The sequence below is a fragment of the Podarcis erhardii genome (assembly GCF_964252035.2).
Source record: "Podarcis erhardii genome assembly, chromosome: Z".
In the NCBI taxonomy this organism is placed as follows: Eukaryota; Metazoa; Chordata; class Lepidosauria; order Squamata; family Lacertidae; genus Podarcis; species Podarcis erhardii.
Window position 1 is genome coordinate 2,161,118 of NC_138504.1, and position 17,763 is coordinate 2,178,880.

The following is a 17,763-nucleotide window of genomic DNA, read 5'->3' on the forward strand; positions in this document are numbered from 1 at the left end:
GTATAAGACAGAGCCCTGAGTTTCTATTCCCAACCAAGTTGAATTCAGCTGGTTGGGGATTAAACCTGCCCTGGCCTTGGCTCAGTGGTGCTGTCTTCTGCTTTGCAAGCAGATAGTTTCAGGTCCAATCCCCAATATCTCCAGGTTAATCTCTGAACAGCCACGAGATGGACCAAGTGTCTGACTTCAAGTGAGGAGTCTTAACTGGGTCACAGTTATTCTTAACTGGGTCTCAGCAGCTGTACAGAAGGTTTTGGGGAAAGTTTTTTTTAATGGTCCCCACTCACTTATTTGTCTACTTTATGAAAATGATAGAGGGTTGCTTACATGGTGGAGTTGTGCCCTCTAAAGAAGCTTGAAAGTAAGTAAGTAAATAAGTAAGTAAATAAATAAAGTTTCTCAAATGGCATGGCAGGGATTAAAAGTTACTTGTATTTCATATTAAATAATAGATGAAATAATGGAAACGTAGAGTTGGAAGAGATCCTGAGGGTCATCACTAGTGATGGCTCAGGCCCTGGTCAATAGATGCCCATAATGATTGTGCTACCCGCACCTATGTGGAGGCTGGGATAGGGGCAAGGAGCAAATTTTGTCAGTGGCAAAATATCCCCAGCAGGAAAATCAGATCTCCTCATCACAGCCGGGGCCTCATTTGCGGAAGCTTCACAATAAATTATTATGCATGTATATCATGAAAGGGACACGGGTGGCGCTGTGGGTTAAACCACAGAGCCTAGGACTCACCAATCAGAAAGTCGGCGGTTCGAATCCCCGTGATGGGGTGAGCTCCCGTTGCTCGGTCCCTGCTCCTGCCAACCACGTCATGTGCACGTCATGTGCAAATAGATAAATAGGTACCGCTCTGGCGGGAAGGTAAACGGCATTTTCGTGCGCTGCTCTGGTTCACCAGAAGCGGCTTAGTCATGCTGGCCACATGACCCGGAATCTGTCTGCGGATAAACGCCAGCTCCCTTGGCCTATAGAGCGAGATGAGCGCACAACCCCAGAGTCGGGCATGACTGGACCTAATGGTCAGGGGTCCCTTTACCTTATATCATGAAAGAGTGGCAACATGTTGGCTGCCGCAGACACTGAGGGTGTAATTGGTTTGTTAAACAGGATTATATGCAGCACAAGAAGAGCCTGCTGCTGAATCCGGCCAATGGCACATCTAGTCCAGCATCCTGTTCTCACAGTGGCCAACCAGATGCCTCTTGTGGGACCCGAGCAGAAGAGCAACTCTCCCCTCCTGTGGCTTCCTGCTGTTCAGAAGCAATACTGACTCCAGCTGTGGAGGTGGAACAAAGCCATCCTGGTTAACAGCCATGGCTGGCAGGGCTCTTAATGCAGACCTGCCACATGCAGCATTTCCCTAGATCATAGGAAGTGTGGGAGGGGGAGGAGAGAGAGGCCACTTAAGGGATCATCATGCCAAGTTAATTCACTGTGCCTGAATGCAGCCTGGCTAAGGCTCCAGTCTCCCACAGCCAGGAGTCCACAGGGAAAGCTAAGAATTGGCAACGGCCAAGTAATATATCCCTCATACCCCAGCCTGACCACTGAGGGCCTCAGGGGGTGGCTCAGATGCAGGGCTCGTAACTGCTAGAGACTGCATTCAGTACCGTGGGCCAAAGCCTGTGGAACTCCCTCCTGCCTGTGATTAAGGCAGGCAGCCCACTGTTGCATGACTTTTTTTGTTCCAGCAGGCATTCTAAGGTAGTGTTGAATATTGAATTTTTATTGTATGTTTAGAATTGCTAATGGCTGAGAAGTATATAAATGTTTTGAATAAATAAATACAACCTTGGATGGTGCAAATATTTTGACTGTCTTGCTTTAGCAACTCACCTTCTTCTGGGCCACCTTGGTCACCAGGCCAAGCCCAAGACATTTTGCTGCCTGAGACAAAACAGAAAATGGCACTCCCCTCTGGCCACAGTGCAAAGATTCTCCGTTCCCTTGCACGGGAAAGGAAGCGCCTGCACCAGATTCCCTGGGTTGGCCCCATCTCATCCCAATTAGATCACAGCAAGAGACTCTCTTGTGAGGAAACGGCAAGTGCTGATCTCCGACTCTGTTCCTCTGGGAGCCAGTGCCCCAATATTCTAGTGCAGGAGGAATAAACAGTGATAATTGTTTTAATTACTGCTGTGATCCAGCCGTTTGGAAGGGAACCGGGACAGCCCCAGAGAGAATGCTGTTATTATGCTGTCATTTTCCAGCTGCCTTCCTCCACCAGGGTAGTAATTTTAAGGTCGTTGTGTGCAGCAAGGGATTATCTAAAAATGTTAGCGTGCATGTTCCACGCTGAGCACAACCTGCGGTGTGTAAGCAACCCCTCAATTTGCTCTGAAGCCAAAGTCACAATGACCGGTGCGTCTGGACACTTGCCAGCTGCAGTCTTCTTAGCAGAGGGGCTGCTGTGCCATGGGGTTTGGGGCTCCTTTGCGTCCCCAAACAAAGCAAAAGTCCCAGTGCCTAACAGTAACTGGCGCTGTTACGTAAGACTCATTCCCCATTTGTAATGAATTAATGTTTCAATGTGGGAGCCCCCACATTTTGGAGCTTCTTACCCATTGACACCAGGCAGCCACCTTCACTGTACTCCTTCCGACACCTGCTTAAAACATTTTTGCTAAAGCAATCCTATGCAGCCCAGGGAGAGTCGACACATGTTTTAATCTGGTGCTTTGCTTATAATTGATTTTATTTTTATTTTTTTCTAAAGGCTTTAAAATGTTCTTTTCAACTGTTTTTTAACTGATGATTTCATTGTATGTTTTTTTGTAAACCGCTTTGAGATTTATTTATTTTTACAGTCAAGCAGTATGTAAAGTTTATGGAATAAGTAATTTGAATTAAGGTTTATCCATCACCTTTCTTGCACATACAAAATCCTCCCATTTTAGTTGACGTCAAGAAGCAGAGAGGTGAAAAAGTAAGTTGCATTTGGAACTCAGTGCCGCAGATGGCATCCCTCGGATCCCATTTTATCAGGCCGCCTGTCTTGCATAATCCTGAAACTGGGCCATTTGTGTGGTGGACCAGCATTTGCCATTTGGAACTCCCTCCAGTTATAGGTCATTCAGGCGCAGCTTCCATTGTCTTTTCAGCACCTTCTTCAGCAGGGCTCCTAAGGAGAAATCCCAGGTGGTATCTTGAGCATGGTTTGAACTGTGGAAAAGCGGCATACAAACAAAATGATGTCTGCCTGTCAGTCAGTCTATGTCATCTGTTCTGACTACGAAGCTGCTTTGATTGATGCAACTGTCTTAATTATATAACTGTCTTGTTATATTTGCGGTTGCTTTACATATGATGTTAGGTATTATGAAATAGCTTTAGGGCACTTCATAAAAAGTGATTTGTAAATGAAATTTGCCATCAGCATTGCAGAGCACTTCCAGTGGTGGCTCCCCATTTGTGGGCTGCTTTCGCTAGCAAGGCTTGCTCCATCGTTGCTTTCAGGAGGAATTTTGAAATACTCTTCCCCCAGGCCCTTGGTGGCTGAAGAATATTGTTCTTAGCAACCTTAAGACATTAGGATGGAATAATGTTTCAAAGCGCTTTTAGAGGTTTTTAATTCTAATTGTTTTTAGAATGTTTTGTCTGTTTTAGAATGCTTTTGCATTCTAGATAGTTTCTAGATAGTGTTCTGTTTGCTACCCTAGGTTCTTTGCAGAAGAAGAGAAGGGTACAGATAAACAGCATCATCATCGTCCAATCATAATTGCATTTTTGTGTTTTAGCAGTGCATCCTTCTTTCTTCCCCATCTTGTCTGGATGCATCCAGGGTTTGTTTGATGCATGGAACTTGCCCTTTTCCCTGCTCAGCTGACGATTCAAACATCTAGTGCAGCTCCCGTCATTGCCATTAAAATTGCTTGGAAATCTTGAGCAATCAGCTTTTTAATAGCTCTGTTCTTCTAGCTTAATGATGCTTAATTACCCTTGCTCATCAAGGACCATGCAGCTTAATTAATATGTGCAAATTGCATTGGTGTTCTTGCCAGCCTCATTGGTGTATGCCAGAATCCAGTCCAGACCTCAATGAAGTGAGCATCAGAGCAGAGTTCCAAGCATTATCTTTAGCAATAACAAATGTTGCATTGATTTATTGATTTGTACAATGACTATCCCAGCTTTCAGCATCAAGTGGCCTCAAGGATGCAACCCGGTAAATCATTCAAGTAAACACAATTTTACACCAGCTGTAGCTTTTTGGCTGGCTATGATCAGCTGAAAAAATAAAGCCCATCCCGTCCAACCTTATTATATCAGTGCATTGTGGGCAATGACCACATGACCGACTCAGTCCTTGGTACCAGGTGGTTGCATCCAATGCTCATCTGACTCAAATCACGAAATTAATAGGCATAGCTTCATGAGTGCCCAAATGCAGGTCATGCTGTACTAAAAATGTCAAGACAACTTGACTAAAACAAATGCTTGCGTAATTCAGGATACCATCATCTTTCAGAAACAAAAGCTTTACATCAGCAGATTTTTCCAAAGCTCGGTGGAAATGAAGACACTTGAGACTCTGCAGTAGCCTTTTTGGAAAGCTGTCTGTCTTCAAATTGTTTTCTGCAACATGATGTCCTTGTGGGAGGGGGTTTAGGCCCACCAGGGTAGGTGGGATGGAACTTAATTAAAACTTAATTAAAAAGGCAACTGACAATGAATGCTTGAACCTGTTTGACCAGTTAGGAAGTGCTTCTCTGAGTCAGTTTGGAAGGTGGGGAGGGGGCAACCCTGGTGACGTGCTTGGTTTTTAAATTAAATTTGCTATTTTAAAAATTCTTCCTAAGGGCTGCTCAAAGTGGGATTTCATTTCTCTGAGCAAATATTCTTCACCAACACCACAGTCCTAAATCAGGCCATGTCACCAACTGCTTTTGAAAGTAAAAAATAGATTGCCATTCTTTGTGGGGGTGTTGATATAAAGATGGATGGATCTGCGGAAACTTTGCTTTATCATTTTTCACATCTTAAGCTTGGTTCTGCATTGGCATGTTTTAACAAAAGAATTCTGTTGGAAATTCACCAGCATTTTAGTGTATATTTCTGCTAACATTCACAATTCTGCTTGCAATTTTCCCTAATATGATTATGTCTTTATACATTATTTCCACTAATATCATCATATACTTTCCCCTAAAATATGCATTCATGTATGCATTTTCCTTTCTTCTTCTTCTTTGGCAATCACTCGTAGCCGAGTAAGATTGTCTTCCATAAAGACGGTTTTAACAGTGAGTCTGTAAGTGACTGTGGAGGCCAATTCTGGATCCACACGACCTTCCACAGTGGGGACATTAGTTTCTGGGCAGATTTGCCAAGCACGCCTTCCTCTTAGCATGTTTCTCCCTTGCACTCTGAGTTTTAGCGTCTTCAAAGATAAGCTCTCCCAAAGGTAGTTCAGCTGAAATGATCTAAGGCTCTAAACAATGTTCATTTGTTTTAATGGGTTTACTTGGACTCCAATGGAGAGCTTCATTGCAAATATGAAGAAGTGTAAGTTTCGAAGGGACGCGGGTGGCGCTGTGGGTTAAACCACAGAGTCTAGGCCTTGCCCATCAGAAGGTCGGCAGTTCGAATCCCCGCAACGGGGTGAGCTCCCATTGCTTGGTCCCTGCTCCTGCCCACCTAGCAGTTCGAAAGCACGTCAAAGTACAAGCAGATAAATAGGTACCACTCCGGCGGAAGGTAAACGGCGTTTCTGTGCGCTGCTCTGGTTTGCCAAAAGTGGCTTAGTCATGCTGGCCACATGACCCGGAAGCTGTACGCTGGCTCCCTCAGCCAATAGATGAGCGCCGCAACCCCAGAGTTGGTCATGACTGGACCTAATGGTCAGGGGTCCCTTTACCTTTACCTAAGTTTCGAAACAAAGTCTATGTTTCAGTTTGCTAATTGTTTCAGGGATTTGTAGATTATTCGGAAAATTATTGTTAACAACTAAGTTCATTAGCAGGATTAATCTAAAACAAGCAGTGGCTGGGGCAACCCAGTGAGATGGATGGGGTATAAATAGTAAAATTATCATTAGGGAATGGGACATCCCTATTTTCATTGGAGAAATGTTGGAGGGTTTGTTATTTATGTATTGAATTTATATCCTGCCCTTCTGAAGGTGCCGAGGATGGCAAACAAATTCACAAAAAAATTAAAAAGCAAAATCTTTCTAGAATGGTTAAAACATTATATTTTAAAAATTGCAATTAAAAACATCTAAACTCAGTTGCAAGCATTCTAGAACAGTTTTTTAAAAAATGATTCTATCCAATGATCTTAGGGTAGCCAGGAACAATATTCAAATACTGTTTTCAAGTACATCTTGAATATTAATAATGATGGAGACAGGTAAGCCTTGCTAGGGAGAGCATTCCACACCCAAGGAGTCACCACTGAGAAGGCCCTTTCATGGGTCACCATCAACAAGGCCTCAGCGGCCAATTGCAGAGTTTGAGGTGGTTTGTGTTAGGGAAGGTGCTGTTCCAGACATTCCTGCATCTCAGCCGCAAACATCTTCTGACCTGAGGTGGTGATGAATGTTTCTCTCTGTGCAACTGCTCCCTTTCAGGTCTTGACTCTTTGGTCCAGGAATTAATGTATGTTAACTGTGTTAGGTTCAAAAGGAGGATTCAAAGGACACACAAGCGTCTTCTCTCCCGTTTAAGGAGAACAGGGAAAGAACTTCTGCTTTGTGTAATAGAGACTTCTGGGGCTGCAGGTTGTGGTTGCATAAGTGGAACAGGAATTTCTGGGCTCCAGCTAAGTGCCCTATAACAAATTACGCATAAGGTGTTTCTTTATGTTTAAACAAAAATGGATTAAAATTATTTCTTTTTTTAAAAAAAAGAATTGGTTGGACCTGTGAGACTCAGAGCCATAAAGCCCACTAGGTGACTTAGGTCCCGTCTCTGTTTCTTAGCCTAACCTACTTCATGAATTGGGAAGGCCTAGAGAACCATGGACACTGAGCTTGAAGGAAAAGTGGAAAATAAATAAAACAAACAAAAGTTCCTTATTTACTGTACTGAAACAATATTGTTAATCTTCTTGATCTCTGTGTTGTTTACCTCGCTGGCTTCCCCCCTCCCCTCTTTCCCTTCCAATAGCAAAAATCTTCCGGCAAAACATTGTTCAGCCTAAGCTGCAGCCACCTGAACCTCACAGAGAAGGAATACTTTGGGCTGGAGTTCTGGAGTTCTGCAGGGCATACTGTAAGTGAAGGCATTTTGAATCAACTTATAGGGGTGTCACTGAAGGCAGATTGTATATGAGGTGCTCAGTGGCACCACTTCAGGTGCTGGGTTATGTATTGCTCTGACTGAATACCCCTCCACTGAAATGAAATGAAATGTTGGGAAACTAGCATGTGCAGTCATGGAAGGGTTACTGAAAATTCTGTGCTCTCAACTGCTGAATTCTGCAACCTCCATATACAGTGCAAGAAAAGGAAATGCATGTCTCCTTATTTTGAGTAATTGATTCTGTTAAGTTGTGGGTTGACATAGCAGACGACACAGTGGTTTCTCCAAAGCAGCTCTTTATTTTGTAAGCTGGAACAGAACTAACTGAGGAGCGCAGTCAGCCTGCTTATATAGAGCTCCAGAACAATGTAACTGTTGCAACATTCTAAAACTATCCAATCACTGAGCGTCACTTTTCATTTGCATACAAAACTATCCAATCACTGAACGTCACTTTTCGATCCTTCATTTGCATAACTATCTCCAGTATCCCCCTGCTGGCCCAGGGTGAGAACTTCAGTACATAACAGATTCTTCTTGTTATGGGGAAGTGAATGCCTCCCTCCCCCATGCCTCCACATTGAGAGCCACCCCCACCCCCCGCCAAAGGATTCCAAAGCCATTCCACAGGGCTGTGAACCAAATGGCACATTATTAAATTTCATAAGAGGATTGACAGATTTTCAGAACATGCTGTTTTTGAAGCCGTCAGTTCCGTAAATTTAAAAATGAAAACCTAAAGCAGTGATTCCCATGCTTTTCGATGCCAATGGCCACTTTGTTCTATAAGCTCTTCCCCAGCGCCCCCTGCTCTATGCAAAACCTTATTTAGAATAGTGGTTTGCACAACCCACTAAGAAAACAAATAAGACTGTTGTGACGTGGGGTTTGTGATTTCAGCTCTCTTGACATAATATGCTGGAGACGGTTCTCTAGTAACACTTCTTTATTAAAGCAACAAGACTGAGACCTGAGGAGGGGAGAGCTACATTTATAGGGACAGGGAACTAGCTAGAAAGGATACATTTTGGAGGGAACAATATCAGGCAATCACAGTCCTGCCTTTTGGAGGAAACCAATAAGACAGAGGATCCAAATACAGCAGCTTAAATGAACCAATAGTAGCTGTACCCTCTGGAACCAAAAGGCAGTTACTTTACCCTAATGCAAATACAGACAATAATAATACAGATATAAAATCCTTTGACTCAATACACAACACCCCTCCCCCTCTAGTGAGCACAGCAGGTGTAATCTCTCAGGTATTGTGGGGTCCTACAACTTCTACTTGATCTCCTGACAACAGGTGTTGCCAGTTCTGGATTGGGTGTCACCTGTGGTAGGGGGGCTGCTATAGGGGTTTCGTCAGGAACAGATGGAGTCCCAGACATCTCAGGGTCCCCTACCTGTACCTCGTCATCCTGAGGACTAGCAGACCCTGGTTCATTTGCTGAAGCCCCTGGTGATTGCACCTCTGGGCCATTTTCACTCTGGTCTTGCAGCTCTGCGTCGTTAGCCAGGGATGAATTATCAGACTCCTCCCTGCTGAGCGCCCGGCGCCTCAGCTGATCTATATGTCTCTTCCAAACTTGCCCATTTTCCAAGGTCACATAATAGGACACAGGTCCACTAGCCCGGGTGACCACACCACCCACCCACCGCGAACCTCGTGAATAGTTCCTCACCCAGACCAGATCTTCAGGGGCGAAATACCTTGTTGTGTCAGTCTCAGCCTGGGGGTTTGCTCTTGAATTACGGTTTGGCATTTTATCCGGGTGGACATAATCCAGCACCGTTACCAATCTTCTACCCAAGAGCAGCTCAGCTGGCGACTTGCCCGTCGCAGTACACGGCGTCGCATGCTGCAAAAATAACATTCACGCGATGCGAGCTGACCAGTTACCCTCCATTAAGCGCGCAATGGATTCTTTGGCTGTTCTTACCATGCGCTCCGCCTGCCCATTGGAGGATGGGTGAAAGGGCGCGGATGTGACCCCTCTTATGAAGTTATCAGCCAAGAATGCCCTGAATTCTTGGGATACAAAAGCTGCTTCATTATCTAATATAATGGTCTCAGGTAACCCGTGGGTTGCAAACAGCTGCCTCAACACCTTGATTACGGCAGCTGATGCCATGCTAGGGACCATCGCCACTTCTAACCATTTGGAATATGCATCGACGATAACCAAAAAGACCTTCCCCTGGAATGGCCCAGCAAAATCTAAGTGCAGCCGGCTCCAGGGAGATCTGGACTGCTCCCACCAGTGAACTGGTGCTCTGGCCACTTCTGGCCGTACCTCTTGGCATGCCTTGCATGTTCGTACCCATTGCTCTATGTTCTGGTCCATTCCAGGCCACCACACATAACATCGGGCTAGCGACTTCATCCTGACCATTCCCGGGTGTCCCATGTGAAGCGTCTCAAGAACCCTGTTTCTCAGTGGTGCTGGGATGATCACCCTATCTCCCCACAGGAGACAACCCTTATGCATGGATAACTCGTGCTGCCTCATTGCATAAGGCCTGAATTTGTCTTCATGCGGACCACCTGGCCACCCCCTCCCCACCCAAGGGAGCACACGGGAGAGAACAGCATCTTTCCTCGTTTTCTCAGCAATATCAGTAGCCGTTACAGGAGCCCCCGGAAGTGTTTCCAGCATCATTATGTGCACCGCTGGAGCAGGATCCTCATTGCTCCCGCCAGGAAGGGGCAATCGACTCAGCGCATCAGCGTGGCACAACCGTTTCCCCGGCACATGGGTCAAGGTGTACTGGAACCCGTTCAGGAATATAGACCAACGCAACATTCTGGGGGAGAGAATTTGTGGCGTTTGTTTGTTCGGGTTGAACAACCCCAACAGTGGTTTGTGGTCCATTTCAATGGAGAAATGACGACCGTACACATAATCATGGAACTTTTTGATTCCTGCCACAATTGCAAGCGCCTCCTTGTCAATTTGAGCATAGTTGCACTCCGTGGGCGACAACGTACGGGAATAGAAAGAGATGGGCTTTTCCGACCCATCCGGTTCCCTATGACTCAGCACCGCCCCCAGGCCGTATTGAGAGGCATCACATGCCAGGACCAGCGGCTTCGATTCATCATAATGAGCAAGGACGCTCTTGCTACTCAGCATTCCTCGCAAGGAGTCAAAAGCCTTCTGCTGCTCCTGCCCCCATCGCCACACATTCTTTTTCTGCAACAGTCTATGTAATGGTTCAGCTACCGAAGCTTTCTGGGGTAAGAACGAATGATAAAAGTTAATAAGTCCCAGGAATGACTGCAACTCCGTCTTGTTCTGTGGTCGTGGTGCCTCGATGATGGCCTTAACCTTAGCATCTGTGGGGTGGATGCCTGATGCATCAATTTTAAACCCCAAGAATTCCACAGTTGGCACCCCAAAACTGCATTTTTCCTTTTTTAGTTGCAACCCCACCTCCTTGAACTTGAGCAACACTGCACGGACACGCGCAACCAGTTCCTGTGGGTCTCTTCCAGCAATCAAAACGTCATCAAAAAATGGCAAGACCCCCGGCAGACCTCTTAACAGGCGTTCCATGAGCCCTTGAAAAATCCCTGGGGCCACACAAACTCCAAATTATAATCTGTTAACTCTGAACGCCCCTTTATGTGTGACAATAGTCTGTGCTTCCGCTGATTGTGGGGTTACTGGCAGCTGTTGGTAAGCTTGTGCCAGGTCAAGTTTGGCGAACACCTTGCCCCCAGCCAGTTTAGCCAACAGATGTGATACGACTGGAATGGGGTATGAGTTTCCCCTGAGTGTCTTATTGATAGTACATTTGTAATCAGCACAGATCCTGACTTCCCCATTTGCTTTAAGGGGCGTGACGATTGGAGTCTCCCACTTAGCGGAGTCCACGGGTGAGAGAACTCCCTGCTTGACCAATTTATCCAGCTCTGCTTCGATCTTGGGTTGCAGTGCAAATGGCACTCGCCTTGGTTTGAGTCGGATTGGGGCCACCCCAGGGTCCAATTCGAAGTCAACTGGGGGCCCTTTATAACAACCCAGTTTTCCATTAAAGAGACCAGCAAATTCTTTGCATAATGCCTCGCTCATCTCAGGGCAGGTTTGGATTGAATTAAGCCCTGATATACTCAGTCCCAGGGCGGGGAACCAGTCAGTGCCCAGGAGACTGGGGCGACTGCCCTTCGCAATCACCAGTTTGAGTACCACCTGTTTGTCCCGGAACTGTACTCTCACGGCACACATTCCCATGACATGGATGCGGCCCGCTGAGTATGACTGCAAAGTTGCCGGGAAGGGCTCCAGAGGGGGCAACTTACCCCTGGGGAAGAATGTCCTCGCGGTCTGGTCCGACACGATAGTGAATCCAGATCCGGAGTCCACCTCCATGTCGCACAGCTGACCCTCAATCTTCACCTTGACGTGTGCCTTGCCTTGCGCTGGAAACTGCACGACCCTCCCGTTGATCTCCGTTACGTAGTGGCAGTCTTTAGAACATGGTTTGCTGTGGGCGATCTGCGATGCTCCAGTCTAGGTGCTCCTGTCGCTCCCAACGCCGCCGATCTACAGACCCTGGCGATGTGACCTGTCTTTCCGCACGTCCGGCACATAGCATCCCGGAAACAACAATTCTTCCGCTCATGGTTTCCGCCACAACCAGGGCACCTGCCTCGGTGATCTTTGTGCACTGTGCAGGCCTGACGCACTGACTCGACCCCACGGACTGGGCTATGGCTCGGAGTAGCCTCTAGCTCGTCCATGGCATGCGCAACTTCTATCTGTGGCTTATGGGCCCTGCGACTTGCATCAAGCTCCTCTCTTTCATAATTCTCCGTGGCGGTGGCCTCCTTCAAGGCTGAAGCAAGGGTAACCTCTTCTTTAGCCACGATGCGTCTTCTGGCTTTCTTGCTGCTCAGACCACCGACAAACCGATCCAGGAGAGTCTCTTCCAGATCTTGGAAGTCGCAGTGCTGAGCGAGCTTCCGCAGTTCAGCTAGAAATGCAGATACAGACTCCCCAGCACGCTGCTGCCTCTTATGAAACTCCATCCGCCAGGCCATCTTGGTCTCAGTAGGCGCTAAATGGCTTGTTAGGCAGGCAAGAATATCTTTGAGAGATATCTCACTTAGCTTCGCTGGGGCAAGCAATGCCTTGGCCAGCTTGAAGATCTCAGGCCCACAGTAGCTCAGGAATGTGGCCCTTCTTTTGCTGGCATCGGTGATCCCTTGAGCCACTGCGAAGAACTCGAAGCGTTCGACGTAGTCTTCCCACGTGTGGGGCTCTGATGGCTGGAAGGGCTCCAATACCCTTGGACTCTCCATTGTCCTGTGGGCAGGGTCGTCTTCTCAGCTGGCCAGTGAGTCTTGTTCTTAGCTACAATCCGGACTCTGAGGCAGGGCTGCGTTTAACCGCTCCTCAGCATTCCGGATCCCACCTTCGTCACCAGTTGTTGTGACGTGGGGTTCGTGATTTCAGCTCTCTTGACATAATATGCTGGAGACAGTTCTCTAGTAACACTTCTTTATTAAAGCAACAAGACTGAGACCTGAGGAGGGGAGAGCTACATTTATAGGGACAGGGAACTAGCTAGAAAGGATACATTTTGGAGGGAACAATACCAGGCAATCACAGTCCTGCCTTTTGGAGGAAACCAATAAGACAGAGGATCCAAATACAGCAGCTTAAATGAACCAATAGTAGCTGTACCCTCTGGAACCAAAAGGCAGTTACCCTAATGCAAATACAGACAATAATAATACAGATATAAAAGCCTTTGACTCAATGTACAACAAAGACCATGAAATTCAAAACAGTAACAATTAATTGCACATTCACTCAAAATCCAATCAAAAGCATTTTGTTTAATCAATTCAACAAAATTGATGAATTTGATCCACTGACGCCAGCTTTTCAAAGGCTGATTGATTTCCCTTTACACCTCCAGCCAGCTCCTCAGCTGCCCCTTGCCTCTTAGCACCTCCTAAGTATCATAGAATAGAATCATAGAATCATAGAGTTGGAAGAGACCACAAGGGCCATCGTGTCCAACCCACTGCGAAGCAGGAAACACCATCAGAGCACTCCTGACATATGGTCGTCAAGCCTCTGCTTAAAGACCTCCAAAGAAGGAGACTCCACCACACTCCTTGGCAGCAAATTCCACTGTCGAACAGCTCTTACTGTCAGGAAGTTCTTCCTAATGTTTAGGTGGAATCTTCTTTCTTGTAGTTTGGAACCATTGCTCCGTGTCCGCTTCTCTGGAGCAGCAGAAAACAACCTTTCTCCCTCCTCTATGTGACATCCTTTTATATATTTGAACATGGCTATCATATCACCCCTTCTCCAGGCTAAACATGCCCCTCCTCTTCTCCAGGCTAAACATGCCCAGCTCCCTTAGCCGTTCTTCATAAGGCATCGTTTCCAGGCCTTTGACCATTTTGGTTGCCCTCCTCTGGACACGTTCCAGTTTGTCAGTGTCCTTCTTGAACTGTGGTGCCCAGAACTGGACACAGTACTCTAGGTGAGGTCTGACCAGAGCAGAATACAGTGGCACTTGATCTAGATGCTATACTCCTATTGATGCAGCCCAGAATTGCATTGGCTTTTTTAGCTGCCGCGTCACACTGTTGGCTCATGTCAAGTTTGTGGTCAACCAAGACTCCTAGATCCTTTTCACATGTACTGCTCTCAAGCCAGGTGTCACCCATCTTGTATTTGTGCCTCTCATTTTTTTTGCCCAAGTGCAATACTTTACATTTCTCCCTATTAAAATTCATCTTGTTTGTTTTGGCCCAGTTCTCTAATCTGTCAAGGTCGTTTTGAAGTGTGATCCTGTCCTCTGGGGTGTTAGCCACCCCTCCCAGTTTGGTGTCATCTGCAAATTTGATCAGGATGCCCTTGAGTCCATCATCCAAGTTGTTGATAAAGATGTTGAATAAGACCGGGCCCAAGACAGAACCCTGTGGCACCCCACTAGTCACTCTTCTCCAGGATGAAGAGGAACCATTGATGAGCACCCTTTGGGTTCGGTCAGTCAGCCAGTTACAAATCCACTGAGTGGTAGAATAGTCAAGACTGCATTTTACCAGCTTCTTTACAAGAATATCATGGGGCACCTTGTCAAATGCCTTGCTGAAATCAAGGTAGGCTACATCCACTGCGTTCCCTTCATCTACCAGGCTTGTAATTCTGTCAAAAAACGAGATCAGGTTAGTCTGACATGACTTATTTTTCAGAAATCCATGCTGACTATTGGTGATCACAGCATTCCTTTCTAGGTGCTCACAGACTGTTTGCTTAATGATCTGCTCCAGAATCTTCCCTGGTATTGATGTCAGACTGACTGGGCGGTAATTATTTGGGTCCTCTCTTTTCCCCTTTTTGAAAATAGGGACAACATTTGCCCTCCTCCAGTCTGCCGGGACTTCGCCTGTTCTCCAGGAATTCTCAAAGATGACTGCCAGTGGTTCTGAGATCACATCTGCCAGTTCTTTTAATACTCTTGGATGCAGTTCATCTGGCCCTGGAGACTTGAATACATCTAAACTAGCCAAGTATTCTTGTACTATCTCCTTAGTTATTCTGGGCTGTGTTTCCTCTGCTGAATCATTTGCTCCAAATTCTTCAGTTCGGGCATTGTTTTCTTTATCGGAGAAGACTGAGGCAAAGAAGGCATTGAGGAGTTCAGCCCTTTCTGTGTCCCCTGTTTGCATTTCACCATCTTCTCCTCTGAGTGACCCCACGGTTTCTTTGTTCTTCCTTTTGCTACGAACATACCCATAAAAGCCGTTTTTGTTGCTTTTAACCTCTCTAGCAAGCCTGAGTTCATTCTGTGCTTTAGCTTTTCTGACTTTGTGTCTACACGTGCTGGCTATTTGTTTGAATTCCTCTTTGGTGGTTTCCCCCCTTTTCCATTTTTTGTACACATCCTTTTTTAATCTTAACTCAGTTAAAAGTTCTTTAGATAGCCACCCCGGCTTCTTTAGGCACCTTCCATGTTTCCGTCTCATTGGTATTGCCTGAAGTTGTGCTTTTACTATCTCTCTCTTAACAAACTCCCAGCCATCATGAACTCCCTTTCCTTTTAATATTACTGTCCATGGGATCTCACCCAGCACTTCCCTAAGTTTTATGAAGTCAGCTTTCCTAAAGTCAAGAAATTGAGTCCTAGTATGCTTGGCTGCTCCTTTCCGCTGTATAGTAAACTTCAGAAGAGCATGATCACTCGCGCCTAATGATCCTTCCACTTCTACCCCACTAACCAGGTCATCAACATTGGTTAGGACCAGATCTAAAATGGCTGTTCCTCTTGTTGCTTCTCCCACTTTCTGGACAACGAAGTTGTCTGCAAGGCCAGTGAGGAATCTGTTTGACCTTATGCTCTTGGCTGAGTTTGACATCCAGCAAATATCCGGGTAATTGAAGTCCCCCATTACTACTATCTCCCTTCCTTTTGCATGCTTGGCCATCTGTTCCAGGAAGGCATCATCTATGTCCTCCATTTGGCTTGGGGATCTATAGTAAACTCCCACAATGAGGTCCCTGTTATTCTTTTCTCCCTTAATTTTGATCCAAATGCTCTCACTTTGGCTTTGAGGTTCTAAATCTTGGATCTCTTCACAGGTATACACATCCCTGACATATAACGCCACTCCTCCTCCTTTCTTGTCTGGTCTGTTTCTCTGAAATAGATTGTAACCCTCCATTATTACATTCCAGTCGTGGGACTTATCCCACCAGGTTTCAGTGATGCCTATTATGTCATATTTAGTTTGCTGTACCAAGAGCTCAAGCTCATCTTGTTTATTACCCATGCTTTGCGCATTAGTGTACAGACATTGAAGTCCATTAATCATTCCCCCGTGTCTCTTATTTAAGGATTTTTTCCTCCCACCACTAGGTCTGCGTACTGTTTGCTCCATTTGGTCTATGACATTTGGATGATCATCTTCATCAATTGATAGACTCCTACCTTCAGGAGCACTGTCTTCCTCCCCCACATTAGTCAGTTTAAAGCCCTCCTGATGAGGTTTCTGAGATTTTTGGCAAAAACATTCCTCCCAACCGTTGTGAGGTGCAGCCCATCTCTTGCCAGAAGTCCATCCTCAAGAAACTGCAGTCCGTGATCTAAGAATCCAAACCGTTCCTGTTTACACCATTTGCGAAGCCAGCTGTTCACTTCCACTATTTTTCTCTCTCTCCCTGGGCCACATCGTTCAACTGGGAGGACAGATGAGATGACAATTTGTGCATTTAATTGCTTCAATTTCCTGCCCAGAGCCTCATAGTCTCTATTGATCTTCTGGAGGCTATTGCTTGCAGTGTCATTGGTTCCCACATGAACCAAGATGAAGGGGTATTTGTCAGTGGGTTTTATGATTCCTTGCAGTTGTTCAGTTACATCTTGGATCTTAGCCCCGGGGAGACAGCACACTTCCCGAGACATCTTGTCAGGCCCACAGATCACTGCTTCTGTTCCCCTCAGTAGGGAATCCCCTATCACCACTACACGCCTCCTCTTAGGTTTGGTCGGGGTTCTTCCATGATCTGTCCGTTCCAAGGTCGCCTGCACATTCCCTGAGGACTGACTTTGCTGCTCGTCTTCATGTACCTGATCGACTGTAACGAGGGAGAGATCCTCAAATGGAGTCTGCTCTTCGTCTTCCATTCTAGGGGAGAGGACCTCAAAGCGATTGTGTATTTCTAAACAATCAGAGCGAACCCTGGGCCTCCTACTTCTTTGAGTCACGTTTCTCCATATATCTGGCTCCTGTGTTGGTGAACTAGCCTCCTTCTCAGGGGAGTCCCCTGTCTCCTCCTTGGTGCAGACGGTGTGCTCTGTTGCTTCCAAGAAGAGCTCCAGCTCTCTAATTCTTTGGAGTAATCCAAAGTAATCCTACAGCTTCCAAGGGTCGCCACTGCAAACCACAGCTATAATTATATATGGGGCCAACATGCTGAGTGGGGAATACATTATCCAACCCCTGAGGCATCTGAAGGCTGCCCTGTATAGGGAAGTTTTTAAATGTTTCATGTTTTATTATGTCTTTATATATGTTGGACGCGGCCCAGTCAGAGTGGCTGGGGCAACCGAGTTAGATGGGCAGGGTATTAATAATAATAATAATAATAATAATAATAATAATAATAATATAGGGTGTCCCTATTTTCATCAGAGAAATGTTGGAGGGTGTGATGTTGTTGTTTTAACATACATAAACACAAGCTTTCTGCTAGCCTTCCTAAATGTGCTTCTTTTGGAATCAGTGCCGGAGGTACAATTGACTTTGTGGATGGGGGAGGCTCTGCCTGGCCTCTTTGCTTTCTAAGCAGAGCTATTTAAAGTGTACTCCATTTGAAATGGCTCCCCAGCCACACAAAGCAAGATGCACACAAGCAGCCAAGCCTGTGTTGTTTTTGCTCCCTTTTCTTTCCCACTGGTGAAAATTCTGTCTCAGCCCAACAGACCCCAGTCTCCAGAAGGGAAATCCAGGTTTGGAGGCGGAGAGGGAGAAGCA

The 17,763-nt window shown here is 46.1% G+C and overlaps 1 protein-coding gene across 2 annotated transcripts in view; it reads left to right on the top strand.

Annotated features, from left to right (window-relative positions):
- FRMD7 (FERM domain containing 7) overlaps nucleotides 1–17,763 on the top strand; it is a 41,991-nt gene that overhangs the window by 5,341 nt on the left and 18,887 nt on the right. For both annotated transcript variants that reach the window (XM_081846761.1, XM_081846762.1), the window contains exon 2: nucleotides 7,125–7,229. In XM_081846761.1, the coding sequence (XP_081702887.1) occupies nucleotides 7,125–7,229 (105 nt within the window). The remainder of the gene's footprint in view (nucleotides 1–7,124; nucleotides 7,230–17,763) is intronic.